The sequence below is a fragment of the Branchiostoma lanceolatum genome, chromosome 19 (assembly GCF_035083965.1).
Source record: "Branchiostoma lanceolatum isolate klBraLanc5 chromosome 19, klBraLanc5.hap2, whole genome shotgun sequence".
Lineage (NCBI taxonomy): Eukaryota > Metazoa > Chordata > Leptocardii > Amphioxiformes > Branchiostomatidae > Branchiostoma > Branchiostoma lanceolatum.
This window is the reverse complement of record NC_089740.1, coordinates 12,585,279-12,608,566: the sequence shown is the minus strand read 5'-3', so window position 1 is coordinate 12,608,566 and position 23,288 is coordinate 12,585,279. Positions and strand designations below refer to the sequence as shown.

At 38.5% G+C, this 23,288-nt stretch overlaps 1 protein-coding gene across 1 annotated transcript in view; it reads right to left on the bottom strand.

Annotated features, from left to right (window-relative positions):
• The window catches only part of LOC136425150 (uncharacterized), a 36,452-nt gene extending 14,754 nt beyond the window's left edge, over positions 1 to 21,698 (bottom strand). Inside the window, exons 1-19 of the mRNA XM_066413948.1 lie at positions 21,614 to 21,698; positions 20,838 to 21,105; positions 18,190 to 18,358; positions 17,340 to 17,473; positions 16,696 to 16,907; positions 16,129 to 16,226; positions 15,623 to 15,767; positions 14,061 to 14,283; positions 13,061 to 13,114; positions 9,175 to 10,002; positions 8,906 to 8,977; positions 6,116 to 7,849; positions 4,605 to 4,661; positions 4,310 to 4,375; positions 3,469 to 3,600; positions 2,079 to 2,211; positions 1,469 to 1,618; positions 881 to 953; positions 361 to 465 (exon numbers count right to left, since the gene is read on the bottom strand). Coding sequence (XP_066270045.1) covers positions 361 to 465; positions 881 to 953; positions 1,469 to 1,618; positions 2,079 to 2,211; positions 3,469 to 3,600; positions 4,310 to 4,375; positions 4,605 to 4,661; positions 6,116 to 7,849; positions 8,906 to 8,977; positions 9,175 to 10,002; positions 13,061 to 13,114; positions 14,061 to 14,283; positions 15,623 to 15,767; positions 16,129 to 16,226; positions 16,696 to 16,907; positions 17,340 to 17,473; positions 18,190 to 18,358; positions 20,838 to 21,075 — 4,623 coding nt within the window. The 5' untranslated portion in view covers positions 21,076 to 21,105; positions 21,614 to 21,698. The remainder of the gene's footprint in view (positions 1 to 360; positions 466 to 880; positions 954 to 1,468; positions 1,619 to 2,078; positions 2,212 to 3,468; positions 3,601 to 4,309; positions 4,376 to 4,604; positions 4,662 to 6,115; positions 7,850 to 8,905; positions 8,978 to 9,174; positions 10,003 to 13,060; positions 13,115 to 14,060; positions 14,284 to 15,622; positions 15,768 to 16,128; positions 16,227 to 16,695; positions 16,908 to 17,339; positions 17,474 to 18,189; positions 18,359 to 20,837; positions 21,106 to 21,613) is intronic.
• Positions 21,699 to 23,288: the final 1,590 nt, after the last annotated feature.

Below are 23,288 nucleotides of genomic sequence, written 5' to 3'. Positions count from 1 at the left end.
AACCAAGATCATCGGACTCAAGGACACTGAACAAAGATGGACTTTAAAATCCAGTAGGGGAGGAATGTTGTGATGTGATGTACCACACATCAATATATAATGTACAGTCCCCTGATGTAACCCCTAACCCGGCTACCTGATACTAACACATGGTTATGATTAAAGTCAGTCTACATCCTACACTCGACCGAGTCAGCCGTCCTTTCTTGGAGCTCGTACAAAACATAACACCCCCATCCATGTGCAAGCACGTCCAACCCCCGTATGATGGGGAATAAAAGACATAAAATTGGAGAGAGAGAGAGAGAGACATCTAATTTTTTTAACCCTCAGCCAGTTACCATTTTCTTGAAGTCTTACCAGTGTCCCTGAAAATGTTAAGGCGATGACAGCCTTCTCCATGGTCCCTGTCCCCAGCACCTTCTGGGTCTGGAGGGTTCGGGAGTCCCAGATCCTTATATGGGCCTGCAGTCACAGAAAGAACAAAATAAATCAAAACAAAAAAATATATATTTCATGTTGTGAAAATAAATGGAAAGTCAGCTGTGCTCACTCTAGAATTGCTCCACGAAAAAAAAATTGTTAACAGCTCAATCCTGGGTTTGCAACTCTGATACTTAAAGGCATGACTGAGATTTCTTGTTCTTTTCTGAGCTGGTACTGGATACTTTAATTGTTGGTACATCCACCAGTTCTAGTCGTTTATACAACATGCAATGGCTGGACATTTTTCTTCTGTCTTCGAGTGACATCCACTGTAGATCTGTTCTCATTTCTGTGTCACTAGCCCCCCTGTCGTAGCGCCTAATGCCACCATTCCCTAACTATATACCTTCATTGTTTTTCTGCTTAGCTCTACCATACAGTGGACCCCTTTTACCTGAGAGTAGGAGTCGTACTGCACTTCATTCTGCCCTGTAGCCACAGTCACCTTGTCTGGGTGAACAGCAATGCTACCAGAGGAGAGCAACGGTGCAGTGTTAGACAATCAATAATCAATAAATTGGGATGATAAACTAGGATATTGGACTGTTAAAGAAAGCAATAGTGATAAAATGCATTTGTACAAAGGACAAGACAGGATGGTCACTCATATAATAGATTTACCATGTCATGGACAACAAAGTTATTTACAACCAGTATGTATAAATCACCTGCTAACTTTTCAGTGACCATCTTTAAATACTTTCCCAAGGGCAATGCTAACTATTTATACTACTTCATACTGCAGCTAGGTGTCATTTTTACAGTGTAAAGAATGCATCTCCCAATGTGACTGAGTAGAACCAGCAAGTATTGCCCTGAGGAAGGTGACAGTCATTGAAACATAAGCAGGTGATCATATACTGGTTGTGTGTAAAGAATTTTGTTATCCAGTGATTTACCAAGTTGATGAGACAATTCATGGATCACAAATGGATTTGTCCAACCCTGAAATTCATCCTAGATCACAAAGTGATGTTCTAACCTTCTAATTTCGCCTGTATGTTCCATATAGTGTCTCTGTCTACACTGTGAATGGTCGTAGATGACTGCCACCGTCCCTGTGAAGTACACCACCTCCCCGCTGGCCAATGGGAACAGGTTATTCCTACAGTCATTGCCGCGGTAACCATACCTGTGTGACACAGGGGCAGAAAATCAGTTTCACATGATCATTGTGAGAACTTATGGTGTTTCCAATGCCTGTCAAGCAAAGAAAGGAGACAGACATCAGGGGCAATTTATTTCTATTTTTATTTAATTGCAACAAGGCAATACAAGGGGTAATTGTCTTAAGTCTAATATACGGTTAGAGCAAAGAAAAAATGAACTACTTTACAGTAATAAATTACTTAGTACGGTATTAAGTTGTTTATCTTTCTTTGCTTCACTGTCCATCCTTAAAATATTCTAACTCTGTTGTATTTGTACTTTTGTCATATTTCAAAATTTGACACAACATTACAAATAATTATGTTTTCAAGATTATGCACGATATACTAAAAATAGAAGTAACACATTTACTTCTTGTTCAAATCATAATTATGAAAAAAAATCATGCAATAATCACAGCACTCTAAAGTTGTTCTACTTACACCCAATCCAGACTGAGCTTGTGTTCTGGATATTTGTGATTGACAGGCTTCCACCAGTACCTGTCAGGTATGTACACGTCTAAGTCTGTTCCTCGGATGTTCACTGTCACAGGTTTACCATCAGGAGGGGGGACTGTGAACAGTTACATACACACATACTTAATTTCAGCATTGTGACAGTAGAATTTAAAATGGTGGTGTTTCTATGAATATGCTAAAGAAAAAGGAACTCTCCTTTAGAATACGTTTGTGAATATTAGTTAACCAGGAAATTAGAGAATAAAATTTCAGCTCAATCTACACCACTGGATTACAGTATAGTGGTATAGATTGAACTAAAATCTTATCCTCTTTTAGAATGTTTCTAGATGTAGACAGGTGGTCTTATCTAAATCATCTTCAGAGCAGACTGCAAGACGTCCTGTAAGTTACACATTAATAACACCTTCTGCATGGTCAAAACATTAATTAAGTGATTCACATGCTTCTAATTTCAACCATTTTATTATGTGAGGAGAAAGTTTAACACCACATTTAAACATCTCGAATCTTATTGTGAAGCTAGAGTTAAGAAAAGTTGCTGTGTGACAGGAACCTATCATAATAGTAAGAATTGATTGTGATGGGTGTTCTGACAAAACTATATTCCAGCACCCCTACATTCTGACACCCCTATGTTAAGGTTAAGGGGTCAGGGTTAGAGGGTATAAGAGCATAGGGGTGTAGGAACATAGGGGTGTAACCGATTGTGATATTATTGCTCTGCGACTTAAATCACCTCTGTAAATTTCACTTGCAACCTATGTGAGTAAGAAGGTGCACCAAAATGACTGTACTCACTGAATTTTTAAACTGTTTCTTTGGTATTTACAACTAAAACATTTTCCACACCAATGTTGTTGCTTTTTTCAGCTGGTTTACACAGAAAATATAAAGAAAATAAATTTGGCACAAAATGTCCTTTTGATCCTTGTTGTCCATTGCTAGGCTGGTTAAAAGAACAGAGCAAGACCCAACATTCTTTATAAAGCATGATATTAAATGTTGATATGGAATGTATACTCTTACCAGGTACATGATTAGTAATAAAACAACAAACGTTTTATATTTCAGGGCGATTTAATTATAAATTTGAAACACTTCATATTGTCAACTTCTGATAACTCATCAAAATTATCAAGTGATAACCTCCTTGTTTGAAATCCAGCATAACTGTTAATTAATTGATGACTAAACACCCACCAATACACAAATTTTCACACTTGAATAGGAAGTGTATGTTACAAAACTCTTCTTCAATCTCACAATTTGACAATTAAAAAAAAAAGTCATTAAGTAAGTTTCTCAGAAATGTCTTGACTAAATCTTATTGGATGTTTTATCATCCTACCTTCAGGTTCCTTGGGTTTTTCTGGCTCCTTGATGGTTTCTATGGGGATTTCTTCCTTCTTCGGCTTTGACTTGGAACCAAAAAACTTCTTCATAGACCCAAACATTCCTTTCTTTTTTGGAGCTTCTTCATCTGAAAAAAAGGAAATCAGTATGCTTAAACATATTCTATGTTTGTACATGCGCAGGCATTTGGCTTCCATAAGGCCACACCAATTCAATTTCTTGGTTAACGGATTTTTCTTTTTTTAATTTTAGCACGAGAACATCATCAAAACAGAAGGCTGGGGTGAAAACTTGCACTTAGCCCTGTTCACTCCCTGAAACTGTGTGCACCAAAGTACAAACTTTCCTCTGAGATTCTGTTTTCATGTTGATTTTCCAATCTAGCATTTTTTTTAGATTCCTTTAATCAGGAAATTAAATTGGTGTGGCCTAACCAAGCCACAATAAAAATAAGAGGCCTTCTTGAGAATGTCTTGAACACCAAAATATGTGAAGTGTACATCCCTTGAGGATTACTGATGCAGCATTAGTAGAACTCTTTAAATTCACTTTTTTTCTAACGTGGCTGTCTTATGATATCCGACGAAATTATGAGACTTGACGTTACATGTACGCAATGTGACTGTCCTATCTGTAATGTGGTCATTCTATTTGTTTACTATGTGAAGTTTTTAACCTAAGTATGTAATTCAGAACCCTTTAGTGTTGCCATGTACTTGGAGATTGTACCATCAATCAATAAACAATTGCTATCATTACATACATGCATGCTAATTTTGACATTGAAATGTGAATTATACAAGAAAAAGATAGAAGGATAAGACATTCACCCTGACCTTTATTTGCCATATTAACTGATGTGATGGTGACTGTAGATTCCCTTCTTGTGAGGTTCTTGGCTTCTAGAAAGAAACATTGACATGTTAATGATAGAATGAGAATATATCACATCATGATTTTGCAATTAAAAGAGATTGCCAGAAAAACTGCAAAAATCGGATGATGAAAAATCCAATTAAATTTTATATAGTACTATAACGTTCATCAAATGAATAAAATGTGCTTTTTTATTTTTCACTTTCACAGCAAAAGAAAACTTTCATTTTAAACTTAAAGGAAATCTTGACTTACCTTCTTCCTGTTTAACCTCTGGACTGTCACTTTGGTTTGAATTTTCAGCTGTTGTAACTGAAAAAGTAAAAGAAGATCTAACTTAACATTCATAGATATGTGCTACTTGAATATGTGCTGAATCGACATGCAAACTTCATACATATGTTATAGCATTTCGAAATTTGTGTATAGATTTGTTTAAAAAATAGACTAACAACCATCTTGTTTTTGTATTTCAATGAAAATTACTGACATTTCAATCATTTCTTTGATTAATTGATCGATCAATTCTTTGATCAGTATAATAAGAAATACTTCAATCATAATGATGCTGCAACCAACTTTAGAACAACCATTTTCAGAATCATCAGATGACCACTTCTATGGAAAAGTTTCGATCAGGAAATCATGGTTTAGTATTTCCCTGTTCTCTGTTACGATTTTTGAGGGTTAGTCACTGCAAGCCAAACAACTGGCCACACCGTTTGTTACTTCAGTTACGTACAAGAGAAATCCAACATGCTTATTAGGCTTCTGGAAGAAGACAGTCTTGGGAGGGAAGGCCTTCTGTCCCCTGGTGTTAGTGAGAATTGAGAAATACAGAAGTCAGATACTGTACAACATAAACAGATGGAGTTATGAAAAGGAAACTGCTGTAAGTTGGAGATGTGGCATTTGGTATGAAATTAGCTGTGTTTGTTTGGAAACCTTAAGTTTGTAGATGAAATTTTTTGTTCTGTATTGACCATGGTCTGTGGGGCATACCTAACACTTAACACAGAGTAAAATATTCAGGACATTTTAGCAGCTAATTTTCAATCTCAGTCTTTCATTTAGATGCTTTGTAGATGTAACACATACAACCACACAGTACACTATCAATGTGTAACAGCTTAGTAAATACACTGTGCAGTTTTAAACATCTTACACAAGGTGCAAAGCATCTTCATGTGCTTTAAAATGTGCTTTCCATCACATGCATACAACATGTTGCACAATAATGGTAACTTCAGCACCAAGGACAACACTAATGTGTGTTAAACAATGTGCCCTTAAATCAGTTAAAACCACACTTTAAGATCCAGTGCTGAAGGGAAAAGATATTGGGGACAGTTTTATGTTCCGACACCCCTATCATATGACACCCCTATGTTCCAACACCCTTATGTTAGGGTTAAAGGTCAGGGATAGGGGGTGTTGGAACATATGAGCATCGGAGCATAGGGGTGTCGGAACAAAGGGGTGTACAAACTTGTCTGTTCTGGAGTAGATGGGGGCATTAGATAGTTATCTATTCATTAACTGAGGACAGGTCACTTACTGCCCAACTATTCCACTGGATCCTGTGCCTGAGTGCTTTTAGCAAAACCATGCACACAACAGATGACGTGACGAAAATCATAATCTTTGCAATAAAATCCACCCGTGAGTCTTCAAAAGGAAAGTCATTGAGGTGAAGGAATTGCAGCAAGTTAGTGCAAAGAAAAAGTTGGTGTTAGGTGCTGATCACAGAGGTCAGGTGCTGGTACCTGCTGGGTCAGATTCTTCATTCTCCTTCCCTCCACTCTTTAGCTTTTCCATCAGGGAAAGTTTCTTAGCCGCTGTTGTAAGATTTGCTTTCTCAACACCATCTTTGGGAGAATTTTTATCCTCTTTGTCTGATGTCTCAGATTCTTGCTGGTCCTTTGCTCCTCCGCCCTTCATTTTTGCCATGAATGACATCTTCTTTGTGGAGGAAAAAAGCTTTGATTTTTCTTTGTCTGTGTCAGCTTCTTTTTTGTCCGTAGGCTCAGCAACTTGTTGCTCTTTTTGCCCGCCCTTCATTTTTTCCATCAAGGACATCTTTTTCATGGATGAAGAGAGACTGATCTTCCCTTTCTTTCCATTTTCGTCCTCAGATGCAGAAGCACCGTTCTCTTTGTCATGTTTTTCTGCTGATTTAGCTTCTTTCTCCTCTTCCTCCTGCGCTGCTTTTTTTATCTTGTCCATGAATGACTTCTGCTTAGCTGAAGAAAGAAGGCCCTGCTTGAAAGCTTTTTTCTTTTCTTCAGTTTCCTTGATTTCAGGGTCCTCGTTGTCTTCCTGATTCTCTGCTGCTTTTTTTATCTTGTCCATGAATGACTTCTGTTTAGCAGAAGTAAGAAGGCCCTGCTTAAAAACCTTTTTCTTATCTTCAGTTTGCTTCACTTCAGGGCTCTGGTTGTCTTCTTGGATCTCTGCTGCGTTTTTTATTTTCTCCATGAACGCAGAATCTAGACTTTCCTTTCCTACCTTCTTCGCTTTCCCAATCAATGATATCTTCTTCATCGACCCAGCAGGACTTTTCTTTCCACTGTCTTCTTCATCTGTGTCTGCTCCTTTTTTAATTTTCTCCATGAATTTGGAATCTAGACTTTCCTTTCCTACCTTCTTTGCTTTCCCCATCAGTGACACTTTCTTCATCGACCCAGCAGGACTTTTCTTTCCACTGTCTTCTCCATCTGTGTCTGCTCCTTTTTTAATTTTCTCCATGAATTTGGAATCTAGACTTTCCTTTCCAACCTTCTTTGCTTTCCCCATCAATGACATCTTCTTCATCGACCCAGCAGGACTTTTCCTTCCGCCGTCCTCCTTATCTGAGGGTTGTGTGTCTTCAGCTGCTGAATCTTCTTCTTCAGATTTACTTGTTTGTTTAAGAAAAGCTGCAGCAGCCTGTCCTTTCGATTTGTTGCCTTGAACTTTATTCAGCCATGGAGACCTTGGACGGGGGGTTTCTGTGGTGCCTTTCTGTCCACCTTTCTCAGCAGAGAACGCCATCGCTTTCTGTGCCAGCTTAATCTTTTGTTTGTTAGACAAGCCTTCTTCTGAACTCAACTCTGAGACTGCCTCTTTCTCTTGTGCCAATCCACCTCTGCCCTTGCCAGCTAACATCATCGCCCTGCCAGCTGACTGCATGCCCCTGGATTTCGGACTCTGGCTTCTCTCTCGTGGGCTGGGGCTTCTATCCTGCCTCCTCTGTTTGGCTGATCCCACAAAAGCCATGACCCTTCTGCCAGCGTTGAGACTCGGGAGTCCTTGATCCGACGCCTCTGTTTCTGAGTCACTCATCCCAGTCCTTGAGGAAGGTCTTTGACCAAACATGGCCGCCTTCCTAGCCGTAGCCATGCTGATCTTCCTGCCGCTTTGTGGTGAGGCGCTTTTGGGGCTTTTTCGTCCGTCTGTCATTTTCGTCCCTTCTGCAAAGATTACCGCCTTTCCAGCTGCGCTCATGTGTCTACTCATACCTAAAGAGGTGTTTGGTCTTGTTAGCTGAAGTCACGTCAGTTCTACTTGCTAGTGCTCGGATTTTGATATATAGATAGATTAAAAATCATATTAACCTAAAGTTGAGCAGTTTAAGTTGAGTTTGATGGCTGTACCTTGGTACACACAGTTTCTGGGAGTGATAATGTACGTAAGAAAAGACATTGCTAAATGGCAGTTGGAAAGAAATGAAGGGCTTGATTAGTTGACAGTACAAGCAACAATGTGATTTTCTCAGAAATCTTTGACCTCTATTTAACCTCAAGCATATTTCAAGAGATAGAGGGTGTGTTATTAGCTTGGAAAAGAGTGTACTTCAGTTTTGACTGTGTTAAGATTGGGAGACACTATTTCCACTTCACAGTTCACACTGATTCTGAAACTTGTTACATGTGTCTAAAAGGAAAGGAGATGAAACTTGTTATTACAATGTATTACATCAGGTTGGTGTTAACGTTCGTTAGCGACTGTTAGTCCAATCAACATATTACAACTGTGGCATCAAATAAAAGATTGACCAGAAGAATCATGTGAAAGGTAAGTTGTCTGAAAACTGCTAAATCATAGTACATTCAACATAAAGTTTGTGCTATTCATTACCATTGTGATAATGTTTTTTGTTACTGTATTGCTGTCAGCTTGAATGTGTTTAAAAAAATTTTCTCAGTGCAACTTTTTTCAACTAAACCCCCAACAATCAAATTTGTCAAGTCCATTTCTTATCAACCATCTCCCTACTGCCTACCCCAATAGCTGATCAAGTTTGGTGCCAAACGCTACCTTAGCCGGCTGGGGGTTAAAGATGTTCTAATGATGATAATAAGTTTATTGCAAATATATGCCTGAAGGCTAATTGTATGTAATGTATCACAGAAATAAGAATGATAAACTCAACGATGATAAATAAAATACTAATCCCAATGCACCTCCTGACTGCATTCATATATATGTATTATCTAAAGGTACAGTTGTATATATATATATATATTTTTATATATATATATACAAAAATCAACACAATTTTATAGTTTTCTTACCCTTTTTAGATGCGAGTGAGGCCAGACTGTTGTTTGAAGCACTGGTTTGCATACTGGCTTCTAACTCTGAGCCTGTCAATCAGAGAAAAAACATTACAATAGTCAATGTTACAGTTGAAGTGTAAATGACACATCTAAGTTTCCAATAGCCTATGGGCAGTACAAGCAACACGAATAGAGAGATCTTTGTGTCACAAAAAAAGCATCTCGACTGCAAAGCTCGAACAGACAAAATTTAAGAATTCTGTAAAAACATCAAGTACTAGTACCTGATTGTGACTGTGAAAGTATGGATTCCGAAGTGAGGCTATTTGCAGAGGGGATGTGGGGGATGGGGGTTTGTGAAGGGGTTGGGGTGGGGACAGGTTGAACTTCCCCTGGGAGGGGTGGGGACTCTTTCGGAGGTGGAGAGTTTTTTCTCAGATCGACGGTCGATTTGGATGGCTGGGTTTTTGCCATCTGACTTGAAACTCTTCTCAAATTGGCGTCTGTAGCGCTCCGTTTTGGAGGAGCAGACTTGGGTGGGAGTTTCTTCACCACAGACGCACTAGATTCTCTCTTTTCGACAATGTGAACGCTTTTCCGCGACACTGCGGATTTCGTGGGACGCCTTTGCGGGGGATCTTTATCGATCGTGTTCTCCCGGGAGGGGGGAGAAGTTTTGCGTTGAGAAGATTTTTGGAGGCTCTCCTTCGAGGATTTTAGGAGGCTCTCTTTCGAAGATTTTGTTTCTGTAGAATTTTCAGGTAACGGTGGTTTTCCATTCACTATTCCATTAGGTTCAGAGGGAGGTTTGTCAGGGAAGCTTGGTGCAGTGGTAGGGGTAGGGGGGTCTTGTGGGGGGATGGGTGCAGGTGAGGGGGTAGGGGCATTTACAGGGGGTGTGGGGGGCTCCTCTTTCAGCGGTGGTGGTGGTGCGGTGCTAGGCTGTGCAGGTTGTATCTTTTCTTTCGAGGGAACTTTCTTCATTGTTGCTTTCTCGTCTTTTCTTTGTGCAGTGCTCTGATCAGGAGGAGGGCTCGTTTTTGGCGACTGCTCAGGAGCGGGTGCTGGTATAGTGGCCTGCTGTGCAGGTGGGGGCTTGGGCTCTGTCAGTGCTAAAAAAAATGCAATTATGTGAGAGAAAAAGCTTGATGTGGCATAAGACTGTTACACACATGCACTAGAAAGGGGCATATGGCTATACTAATTTGTCTATAGATTGAGTCACTAATATCAATGCATTGTAAGGGGCAAATACCATCACAAGTGACACCAGATCTAAACTAAGAAATAGAATTGATGTACCACAATTTTGATGTCTTTGCTCTAATTACATCAGCCTTGTGTCAAAAGATAGAAGGGCTGATTTCAACCTCAGAATTTCTCCAACACAACTACACCTGTCAGATAATTCTATCTCTACAACTAGATAAGATACAGAATTTACTTCCGTAATTTGTTCTTGAATATTTTTTACCTTGATGTCTAACCTTCATTGAAGTATCACAGTAATTACCTGAATCATTGAGTACTACAGATAGAAAAGAGGTAGGAAGAGGGGGCAAGAAAATGCTAGTAGGACTCAATCTTGACATCTACATGTATCTAGCATAATCGTGAAATACATTTTCAGAACAAGTCTACACACAAAGCCCTAGCACCAGCTATTGTACCAGCACTCACACAGTGTATATACCCACAATTGCACAGGTAACGTCACAGTGTATATTACCTGAATCTTTGAGTACTACAGATAGAAAGGAGGTAGGAAGAGGGGGCAAGAAAATGCTAGAAGGATTCAATCTCAACATCTACATGTATCTAATACAATTATGAAAACATTTTTGAGATCACTATATCCAGTATGCTATACTGCGCCAGTACTACATTGTATCACAGTGTATATTACCTGAATCATTCAGAACTACAGATAGAAATGAGGTAGGAAGGGGGGGCAAGCGCGGCCCGTGTCTAAAGTAGACGGGCTCGGGTGCCGACAGTCTACTTCTCGCTCTCCTTCCTTTTTGTGCGGAAGGCATGCAGGGAGGTCAAAGGTCAAACATTGTCAGCAGAGAGCGGTAGCATTAGTAGAGGAACGGATGAGTGCATACCATTTTTTTGGCTAATTTTACAATTTTTCACAAACTTTCCCATTATTTGAATATCTTAATGATTTGTGATATTTTACATATTAAGTGAAAGTGCAAAATTTCTATGTCCTTTGTTAAAATGGTTTATAAAAGTTCTCACTGTTATAATTCTACAAACTACAGTTTTTGGGAAGTTTTCATGTCTTGTCAGAACACCAGGAAAAAAGGATGTGATTTTATCTAAAAAGGAACAAATGGACTACAGAATTTGCTAATGATTAACGGGAGTCGCCCAAACATAGGACGTTTTTTTACGCGCTCGAACTCACGGCGCTCCATTGCTGGTTGCCAGAGAATGGTCATGTTTTAATGAATGAATTTTGAAAACATTCATCTAAAGAACATACATGGACAAGAAATGTATTCATAATGTTCATGGGCCCTTCACGCTCCGAGTTACAAGCGGCAAGCGCTGTGAGACGTTTTCACGAATGTACCTTCTGATTTAGTGCTACGCCAGATAGTGTGCCTAACTTAGTACGCTTTGGTAATTTTGCTCTCTTCGGAAGTTGGTGATGAAGTTAGGGAAATGTAAATAAGGCTTGAAGTCTGCTATATTCTAGCTTTCTTTTGACCGAAAAATTTTGACTGTGTGCACTTCTAACGTCATGTGAGAAGGGCTATATCTAGCGCATCCCAGCTCATGTTTTGGCGGGAAATAGGCTACTACGCACTTTGCGCGCGGCCCGACGTACGTCTTGCATACGAGCCGACTTACAAAATCATTACGAAAAAACGACTCCGCTTACATCAACAATACTCCGTCTACTTATTGGGAAATATCTTCGCCATCTCTGTATTCAGTTTCCTTTTCATAGACGGTACCAATCACATGTTAGAGCGTTACAAATCTGTGCGTTGAATCGCTGTCCGCCACCATCGCGGCCCCAAAAAATGGCGGGAAAACAACGTTGCCAGACGGCAGCGATGTTTACGTTGTTTTCTTTGGTCGGTTTTCTTCTCAAGAAACACTTAAAGACCCAATTTTTTTGTGTTTTATGAAGTTATATTTCTTATGTGTATGATAGTTGTATATCTGCTTGGCACAGGTCGTATATTTAGGTGTCAGGCCGTCTAGCTACGCAGTGACCCTCTACTCTGCGTTGCCATCATTATTGTCAAAATACTATTCTCGACAAAACAAGAAATGAATATGTACACATATGTTTTGAATGCAAATAAAAATTATGTGCATGGACTTGGTTTATTTATCTTCCTTATGAGCATAGTCAGTGGACACAAACACGGCGTACTAATGCATAACAAGATCACTAAAAAGTCCGTCCTAAGTTAGGTCGCGTCCTAAGTTAGGGCAACCCCCGTTACACGTCTTTGTGTTCGGACATTTTTGCTATTCTACCACCCTTTGTTTGTCTTTTACTTTACCTTTCTTTCCCTTCTTTCTTCTCGCTGTCATGCAGAAGTTAGCAGAAAAGTTGGAAGATTTGCAAGGGCAAACAACGTGAGTTTGATTCATGCATATTGCAGATGTGTTTACATGGCACTGTTCATTTGTGACCACCAATGTACAGGAATAGGCACTGTAAATCTTGAGTCCTTTGCAGTGGTTTTATCTACGCAGCTTTTGCAGTGACCTCTCTATCTCAAATTAACGACACAGTGGATATTTGTTTCCAATTACTACTGTACAGAATTGTTTCAGCCATGAATCTTAAACTGCAAAAAACTCTTCTTCTCTCCAACCGCAAACTGGGAAATAAAACCACCACAACTGTAAAGGAATTTACAGTATAGGTAAAGAGTGAGGGAAAAAAATACCCACTACATACAGTCAAACCTGTACAGGTGACCACCTCTACATGTACATAAGGACCACCTGGCCAATGTTATCACTTTTTGGTGGTTCCTAACATAATTTTTAACAATGACACAAACATCAAGAATCTGTCCATAGCGACCACCTGTCCATATAGACCAGATTTTTTCAGTCCCCTGAGTGGTCTTCTTGGGCAGGTTTGACTGTAGTATTACATGATATCTACTTTCAATCTTTTCATCTTACCACTTAGTGAGTCAGTTGATTTCGTTCTGTGCGTTTCTTCAGCTATTGGTGATCCTACAACACAAGTAGAAAAGGAAACTATCTAAAAATCAAAGTCTACATTTCTAAGTGCAAGTTATAAATAGATTAGTTATGAACTATTGTGGTGCACCGCAAATATCTACGAAGTAGCAAAAATATTTGAAATAACAAGAAAAATACAATCAATGTGCATCAACATTGTGTTAGCACAAAATTTACAATGTTAGATTCTACTGCTGGCTTTCAAATCATCAAAATCATCAAAACGTAACTTACAGGCTAGTCAGTGTTTTGTGATATACATAAACATGATGATATTTTGATTTAGTTTCAGTTCAACTAAAAAGCATATCTTTAAAAAATCATAGTTTTGAATACTATTGGTGAGGATAAATGTATCAAGTACAATACATACTGTCATAACACACTGAGATTATCTGTTGTGATAACCAATCAGCAACAAGGTCAGGATATGTTAGCCAATCAGCAATTACTGTACATTTGACCTGCACTCATTGGTAGCCAATCAGGCCATTGGAAAACTAGCTCTTGTGAGTGGTACAAGCCAATCATCAGTAACATTACATTCAGCACCAAGGACAGGCTATGACAAGAATAACTCTACATTCTAATTCAGTAACTACAAAATTTAAAGATGATAAACAATAATTATTACACAATGCAAGAAATATTCATTGGCAATAGGTCTCAGGACTCTTCAATGCACTGTAGTGAATAGTTTGGTGATTAGGCCTGTGAACTCATAAGGACATTTTTGCCAGAAATACGGTTTGTGTCGTCTAGATCACTTTATAAGCTTGCGTTTGCATGTCAGAGGGTTGGCTTTCAGACATAAAATATGCTTCCCTCTGTGATTTTAGAATTCGTTGACCTTCTCACAAACAAAAATTTGGCGGCTAAGGTCATTCATAGTATGACGCCATCTTAATAATAAAAGTATCAAGAACAAAAAACATACCTCGTCGTTTTCTGCTGTCTTCAGTTCCTGAGGAAGATCCGTCGTACCCCCGTAAGGTGTCAGACGCCATGGATCGGGCCTTACGTGGGGAAACGGAGCTCGCTTTGGGCGTCGGCATCGAGTTTCGCTTCAGTCCCAACGACAAAGGGGTTGTAGGGCGGGGTGATTCGCCATAAGGTGTTCCTTCTATCAACCTCGGTCCTGAAGATACTGTTGACATTTTCTGAAAATTATATAAAAGATAGCATGACCTCTTTTTCCATCAGCCTTATTTTCTACACCTCTAGAAGTGATGGAAAAGTGAGGGTGCACATTGTTTCTATGATGTGTTGAAGTGAACTATTGCCACATAGATGATTACTAAAACAGGCTATAAGACTGAACATATTACTCCAGTTCAGTGACTGATTAATGGTTCATTGCTGCAAAGTGTTCCTGCAGTTTGAGAAGGTTTGAGTAATGGGCATGGGTCTTAACCTTATTCCTACTGTGTAATAAGTCTGTTACCAATAGAGACTGGGGTGCCAAACAGCTACTCCAGAGTGCTAAAGGTTAAATGCTTGGTGGTCACATGCATCTTGACTAAGGAAGTGAGGGTGAAGTCAAATTGACAGGGTGGAGAAAGAAAAGGCCATAGTTTGACAGCCAATGGGCATCCATGGTAGCTGAAAAGACATCTATTTTAGTCAATTTGATCTGATTTTAGAAGTAGCAAAGCCAATGATCAGGAAAAACACACTGAGATTCATTTTGGTGATTAGCAAACCAGCACCAAGGACAGTCTAGAGTTGCAGCCATCTAGCTTTTTAGGCAAATCAAATTTGTCCAGTGATGATATATTAGGATTAAAAATAACTCAATGAGAATTATATGTTACTTAGTCAACAAAACTTAGCAATCCTTGATAATAAGGGTTCCTACAATGCCTTGAAGCCTTTTTCAATGTGACAACTAACACCTCTAATCTATCATGAAACTCAACTACTGCAAACAAGATTAGTGCTTGATGATACCAATCCTTGGGTTAGAAACAAAAAAAAGATTGTTTAAAGCTTTTTCTAAACTAGTGGCACCAATTCTGTGGAAAACTTTGTGTCACCTTCCTTTTCTTTCGACGCTGTAAGATTAGTCACAAAAAGAAGAAGAAGAAGAAAAATGGACAATGAGACACATACACAACAATCACACAAGGGAGGTACACGTAGAAGAATGAACAAACTTGAATGTTTTTACATAAATACACACCTAATATCTTAATCTATGGTATGCTTGCACATACAAATACTATCTAATATTGTTAACAACAATTTTGATTCATCATGATTTGTAATTTACAATATCATACATTATAAGCAATGGGTGACACAACAAAGAGTAGACAAGAAGTGTCTCTGAGTCACTTTTTTTAGCACAACATGCAGACATATTGGTCAAGGCTTATCGTTTAAAACTAAAGAAAAGTATACGAAATATCCACAGAAACACCTTCAAATTGATAAAATGTAACACAAACAGGAATCATATCATTTTACATTTATTGGTTTTCAAACACGAATACAAACCCTTGGATCTTCCCCAGTGCTAGTCCTGGTGGAGGTTGTCCCGGTGTTCCACAGTTTGGAGCCAGAGGCATTCAGATCTGTCCCGTCCTCTCCACGGGCCAGGGAGTCTTTTGCTGCAGTCAGGAACCGCAAAAACTCTGGCCAACTGTTAGAGAAGCAAGGAGCAAGAGCAATTCCTTGATAATGTAATTGTCTTTTTATCGAATACCCACCAACATTCACTGTATAAAAGTCCATGCTTAAGAAATCTCTGAGTTTCAAGTCAATCCACTGATCCCGCAACTGACATAAATCGAAATTCAAATACCACAAAGTAAAATTTATTTTGTAAAATAAATGCTTTTCTTGCATCTTTAGATCTCTTTCATCTGCAAGTTTCTTGACATCAGTCCCAAGTGCTATATCAACAACTGTTCCTCTGACACTCTCTCTTGTAAATGCTCCTCTCAATTCCCCTGCATAAATCTAGATCTAAGAGTGGAACGCTCCAGGTGACCACACCCTACCTGATCTGCCCGTTGCACTCGTCGTCACACCTCTTCATCAGGGCGTTCATGACGTTCCCGTAGATCGGAACCTGCATCTCTGCTACGGCTTTCTTCATCTGTAGGAGACAGAAAGGGCTCAGTGAAACTACTTATTACTCTCTTCCAAGCTAACATTATATGACATGTCATTACAAAGAAAACAATTATTATGAGTCATAAGTTTATTTGATATATAGGGCCTATAAGTTCATTTGATGTATAGAAAATCAGCTTTAGAGTTAGCCATAACGGATAGGTTTTAGGCCAGCCCACACCATTTTATTTCAACATCCTCAAGGTGTGGCTCTTCTCAAATACAGAACCTCCACTTAGAGTTCAATTAAATGGATGTGAATAGCCAAAGCTAGGTACTCATTTTCACCTCAGTGAAGCAATGAAATCGGTGTGAAGTGCATTTCCCAAAGGCGCAATATTGAGGGCTGTCAGGGGTAGGAACCCAGGACATCTGGGCCAAACATTCTAGACATTTTAAACTTCTAAAATGGTTCAAGGTGCGTGTAGATACTCAAAAATTATCCTCCTTACCTCCTTCTTGGACAGAGTGGTGGTGTGCCCTCTGTCTCTGACCTTCAGCTCGTCCCGGAACTCCTCAAGGTCAAACTCGTCCCCGCTCTTGGCAAACTGTGTCTTTATCCTCTCCACCAGCTTGAGGTCGGCGGAGTTGTGAAAGGACTGGTTCAGCTGATCGGCATTGCTATTCTCGTTACTTGCGTTCTTGGCCATGACACTGTCACGACCTTGAGAGTTAAGAACAATAGATGTTAGACTGCTTGGGTATTTGTTAGCACAAACTCCAGTCTACAAAAGCTTGGTGAGTTATAGTAGATTATGTGAATCATACCTTGACATAACACATTCTTAATTTGCTGAATCAGCCTTCTGAAAAACTGCAAAAACATGGAAGCATGTTGATTTAAATGAATACTATATTTTCATTCATTGATTTATTGCATCTGGCACATGGTCTGATCGAACAAGCACATACAGAAATACATAAAATATTTCAGAAATACAAAACTCCTACCTACATGTATGTCCTGCCTACAAACTGGATAAAAAAACAGTGTATATTACTAATAATATTTTGCCTAAACTGTTGTGTATTGGGTATCATACCTGAGTTTCCCTAATCTGTTGTGTGTTGGGTATCATACATGAGTTTCCCTAACCTGTTGTGTGTTGGGTATCATACATGAGTTTCCACATGTTCTCATAGTCCACACCAAACTGGTTCTCGAACCGGTGTAACATCAGGGACAGCAGACGACTGGAAATCTTCAAATTGTATTCTTGGAAAACAGTCCTGAAGAAATGGTAAAAAAGGTTTGTTTTGAGTAAAATGTTGAGCATATGACCATTCTAATTTCAACAGTTCCAGTCTGTTTTCTTGTCAAATCTTTTCAGGTAAACCTTGACCGTCTTTTTCAAAACATCTATCCAGATACCAATATCACACAAAGTGTCCATAGGTTCTAAAGTAATGCTGACCACAAATATCTGGAAACACACACACACACACACACAGACACACACACACACGCACACACACACACAGACAGACACACATACACACACACGCACACACACTCACACACACACACACAAACACACACACAAACACACACACAAACACACACACACACACACACAGACAGACACACACAAAACAATACCTCCATTTTTTATGGAGGTAACAAGAGAAGTTGTATGTTGATGACATTCAAACAGATAACAGTAACATTTGAGACAACAGTAACAAATATGACGGCTCAGTACTGCTGTACAAGTAACCATCGTGTAATGGAAGGCGTTTCAGCACCAAAGAGAAGAAAGACTTTCACTCACTAAAGATTTAAGGATATGTTCAAATTACCAATTTGAAAGCAATGAAGATAAACCTTAAGATCAAATTTAGTAGGCAACTACAAACAATGATTAGTGATTAACAATAATCAAAAATTATGATAACTATAAACATAAAAACAAACAAGATATAAAAAAAAACAGAGAAATCTTTACAGGAAGTCTTTCTGAGATATCCTGCTGTCCACGTTGCCATATCGCCGGAGGGCCATACGCATGGCTCGGAGCCTCTGCCTGCTGATATCCTCCAGCGGTCCACGGAGCTGCTCCCGTATCTCATGTTCAATTTCGCTCTGCCCCTGGTTCCCGTCAAGTTCCATCAGTGCTGCGAGAATACGAGGTCAAAGAGATACAGTCAAACATGTGCAAGTGGTTAGATAAACCTCTACATATTATAAGGACCACCTGGCCATTGATATACAGTCAAACATGTACTAGTGATAAACTCTACATAAGGACCACCTGGCCATTGATATACAGTCAAACCTGTACAAGTGGTTAGCCAAACCTCTACATAAGGACCACCTGGCCATTATATTGATATACAGTCAAACCTGTACAAGTGGTTAGCCAAACCTCTACATAAGGACCACCTGGCTATTGATATACAGTCAAACCTGTACTTGTGACCACCTTTACATAAGGACCCTTGGCCATTGTGGCCAATTTTTCTTGGTCTCTCAAATTATCTTTTTCCTTTGACACAAGCATTAAGACAACCTGTCTAATGTGCCCATTTTCATCTAATCCCTTGAGTGGTCATTACAGACAGGTTTGATGGTATACATGTAGCACTGGGGTATATTGTATATTTGGAGGTAAGAGTGTTATACACAGTCATACATTGAAAAATTTTATAACACATCTGATTCCAAATCAAAATATTATTTTAAAATATTATTATATACCTGCATGTAACTGTTGAATAAGATTTTTTTAAATTTTTTTATCACACTATTTTGGAAGACATCGAACTCATTTTGTATCTGAGGCAACTCTTTAGCTTAACTAGAATCCTCATTAATAATGAATCGACATGTGGGAAAACGTTTTACCAAATTTGTTTCCTCTTTTACTTATTGCCATGACCGCAATAACAATACAGGCTACATGAATGCATTTAGCAATCCCCTAGGACCAAACTTCTTACTGTCATATTCAACCTTTCATTCCATGTCAGGCCCTTGACTGATTGAAAGAACACAATGCCAAATTTTACTGTTAACCTACAATCTCTAATGGGTTACACCTTTGTTTTCATATCAACAATAAATTGTCAACGTCTCAGAGAGGGCATCAGATGGTTGAGTCTCTAGCACACATCATTAATACTGCATGACTGTTACTAATGTAAAGGACAAATTTGAGCTATTTCAAAAAGTCCACAGCACCTTTCAACACCGACAGTGTCACAAAATGGTTGTAGAGTTAAGGATGCAGCAAGGCTCAAAATTCATTTTTGGGGATACAAATTTGAATTCAATGTGAGAGCACTGCATGGGGCACCTATCCCTAAGATTCGATGATTATGATTTGACTTGACTTATTAGTCAAATGTATAAAACGCATGGATGTATGTATAAAACCAATCATATAATAAGGTCCACCCAATTGGCCGAAATCTATCACAATGGGCTAGCCCTGGTAATTTAACAATATTAAAAAACTACACATGGCATGCAACTTTTTATAAGCTTTAAGGCATTTACAGAGCACAGATTTAGTCTACAAAGCACAGACTTTGATATGTAGATTATTCTTTACATACTATGTTTTACAGATTATGCAAAGCAATGATTTATTTTCGATGCAGAGACGGCCTCGGTTACTACCCTAACCCTAAGCGTGATGTCCGTGATAATAAGCAATATTACAAATCTATCTAAAAGCTTTCTGGCATGTTCACTATTTACCATGTAGTTTGCACAATGTACAATATTTTTTTCAGATTTTTGGTGCACAGAAAAATCTGGGAGAACAAACCTTACTGCCTCTCTTCATACCCTGAATCTGAAATTCTGTAGCTAACTTGAAAATTTTAAACATTAGTAATACAATAAATGTTTCATAATTTTTGCTGACACTTAGATGTCAAGAATATGCTGAATACTAGTGTACAGTAGAAGCTTTACATAATGTAACTCTACACAAATATCTAGTTGCACCGGTGCACCTACAGTTGAAAATTAGGTGCACAGCTCCAATTTTGGCTGCATAAATTCAAGTGCATAATTATGCACCAAATATCTTCTTATTCAGATTTCCAAAATTTCAACTTTCATACATTTTTATCTGTAAATTTCTCAAAAAAGGTAGGTGTAGAAAAGTGATCATAACATAACTCAGGTGCAGTGTTCACATGTGTAACGTTAACAATCCTATTAGATTTGTTCAAATGGATCAAAAGACTTTAAATGACTGTAAAATAAATACCGTTTGTTTTGTAGTGATTTCCCTAGTAATAATAAGGCCACACCAACGCCATTTATTTGGTTCTTGAATTTAAAGAAACTATACTGGATAATGGAATGTCTGAGGGGGAGTCTATAGTCTGTTCTTTGTTGCACACTTTGAAAACAATAAGGTGATAGTCACCTGTTGTGTCAATTCTTCTACAAATGTGGTAAATTTCAATTCAATTAAATAAATGAATAAAGATAAAACAAAATTCCTAAGTCTGGAGTGATGGACAATGCATCCCCCAAAACCACTCATACTACCTATATAGGCACCTGTTATGCAAATTATTTCACAAATGTGGATAAATCTCAATAAACTAATAAAAACGAAACTAAATTCCACACCTCCTAAGTCTGAAGTGATTGACGTGCGTCCTCCAAAACCTCTCATAGTCATACTACCTCCGCGCGACATCGTGCTTCCCTGTCGCGAAAATCCCTCCCCGTCTCCTGAAGACATCCCCGAAATCCTGCGGTGACTTGAAAGAGAGAACGAGAGACGCTGTATCGAACTTGAACTTTGCCGCGAGCTCCTACGACCGAACGACGGGGAGAAGCCATGTTGGAGAGGAGCGTCCACCATTTTGGTGGAGTCTCAAGGTCACCTTCAAACCTGGAGAACAAGAAATGGCAAAGGTTGAATTTCAACATATAAGATACAAGATGACCTTACTGGATGTTGCAGTGTTTTCACTGAATTAAAACCATTTGTACAGTCATCAAAAAGATCTATGATTTGGAAGACTTGTTCCTTTGACATTTTTTTCTCCAGGGATATGCTTGTTCCCTAGTTACCTTTGACGATAAAGAATCATCAACAAATATAACATAATGGTACGTGTAGCATTACAATATCGATTCATTGTAAATCTGTACAAGTCACTACTAAAATACTTTTTAAGAAAGTGCATTTGTAAAAAGATACTGTGGGAGGCCAACCCAGAATCTAAGTTATTAAAAACATTTTCAAGGAAGAAATATCTATAGAACGTTATCTGAAAGTAATGATAATTTCTATCACTTTACACTAGCTTATATACCCCGCAAAGCATATTAAAATTTTCTACAATCTACTCATAAGAACGGTTTCAAAATCCAGCAAAATATCATTTGAAATTTACCTGTTAACGGTGAAAAATCCCAAGAAATCTGTGGACACCTGTCTTCTGACAAGCCTGGCTCGTTCCCAAATATTCTATAGGCCAAATATCTTTGCTCCATTAGGATTTCATGTTTGGGTTTTGCTCATTGATCATCAGAAGGGGGGTTTCCAAAATTTTCACAAGTGGTTAAATCTATCATAATTCTAATTATACAAACTTTTTGCTTTACTGAAAAACAGACTCTTAACCGAAATTTGTATCTAGTCTGCTACTTTTTACATTGTAGAAGTATTAATCAAAGGCAATTTCTCACTAAATGATTTAATTTTCCCCCTCCAATTGAATGGTCCTGCCCACATTGAAAAGTCCCACTTATCAGGACCTGTAATAAATGCCACAATTACAAATATTGACCCTCTCTGTCAAACAGGTAGTTCCGCTGGTATTTGCGCCAGAAAGGTGGACATACCTTGGTTGCCCCCGACAACCCGGCTAATGTGACACTATTTAATGTGTTTCTTGGACAAGGGCGTGAAAGGGGTTGTACAAGAAGACCTGAATCCTGAGGAAAGCTTTAACCATCCATAAATTTAAAGTAATAACACTTTGAAATATTGTGTCAGGTCACTATGAAAACTTACTATAAATATTTGTCAAAAGAAGCAAATGTTGAGAGTAAAAAAATAGAACGTCAAACTTAAACTGAAATGTCAAATTGAATAATTTGATATTTATTGTGTAATAATTAGGGGATATGAAAGAGAGGTGATAAAGGGAAAGTGCAACAAAGATGCAAAAAATATCAGTGTAACAAAGCACATTCATTCATTTGACAAGAACTTTAATAAAATGAAACAGCACGCTATATTGACAATGCCCAAACTCTATTAGGAAATTTGTTTCTTCTTTCTTATTTGCCATCCTGTGTCATCAGTCATTCCTGTTGTTGCAGCAATGGAACAGGTGTTCTCATTTTGAAGGCTATGTATGGGGTATTCCACATCACTGGTTTCTGTCTACATGTATTTACAAAATTTTTACCGCTTTTTTTTCAAATTTCAAATTATTCTGATCTTCAACCTCTATTACCTGACAACTAGTTACATATACATGTACCCACCACCCTTAAAAATGTGCCTAAACAAAGAGATCTCCATTGCAATGTTCAACCTCAGTACAAATGCACTCCTGTATATCAAAACTGTGTACACCTGGGGGTGCTGCACAAGAGATCTCTCAAACACACAGTTTTTCATCAAAGTGGCAGATAACTCGTTCAAACTTGGTCTCAAGGGACTGAGGAAACTTGGTTAGAGACCAACCTGGACAAGGTTGCTCCAGGCAAGAGGGTTGTAACTTATGATGTAAAGTATGAAAGTTACCTGCGACCACAAATTTTATCCTACAAATTGCGAGCGGGTTCCAGATTTTTTATTTCGAGTCCTTGGTCTGTTTGGTTTGGTTGTGGTTACAGCTAATGGTACCGGCCCATTAATAATCCAGCATGTAATCATAGATATGAGTGTACACAAGCACACACACAAAGGGGTTGATAAATCATGCATGAACCGCTCAATGGATATGTCTAGAGTGGATGCCAGTGTACTCAACTATTGTGTTTAAGGTCTGTAATTTACTAATGGGGTTTATCATAAGATCACAGTTATTGCATGTAATTTTTATAGGAGTTATA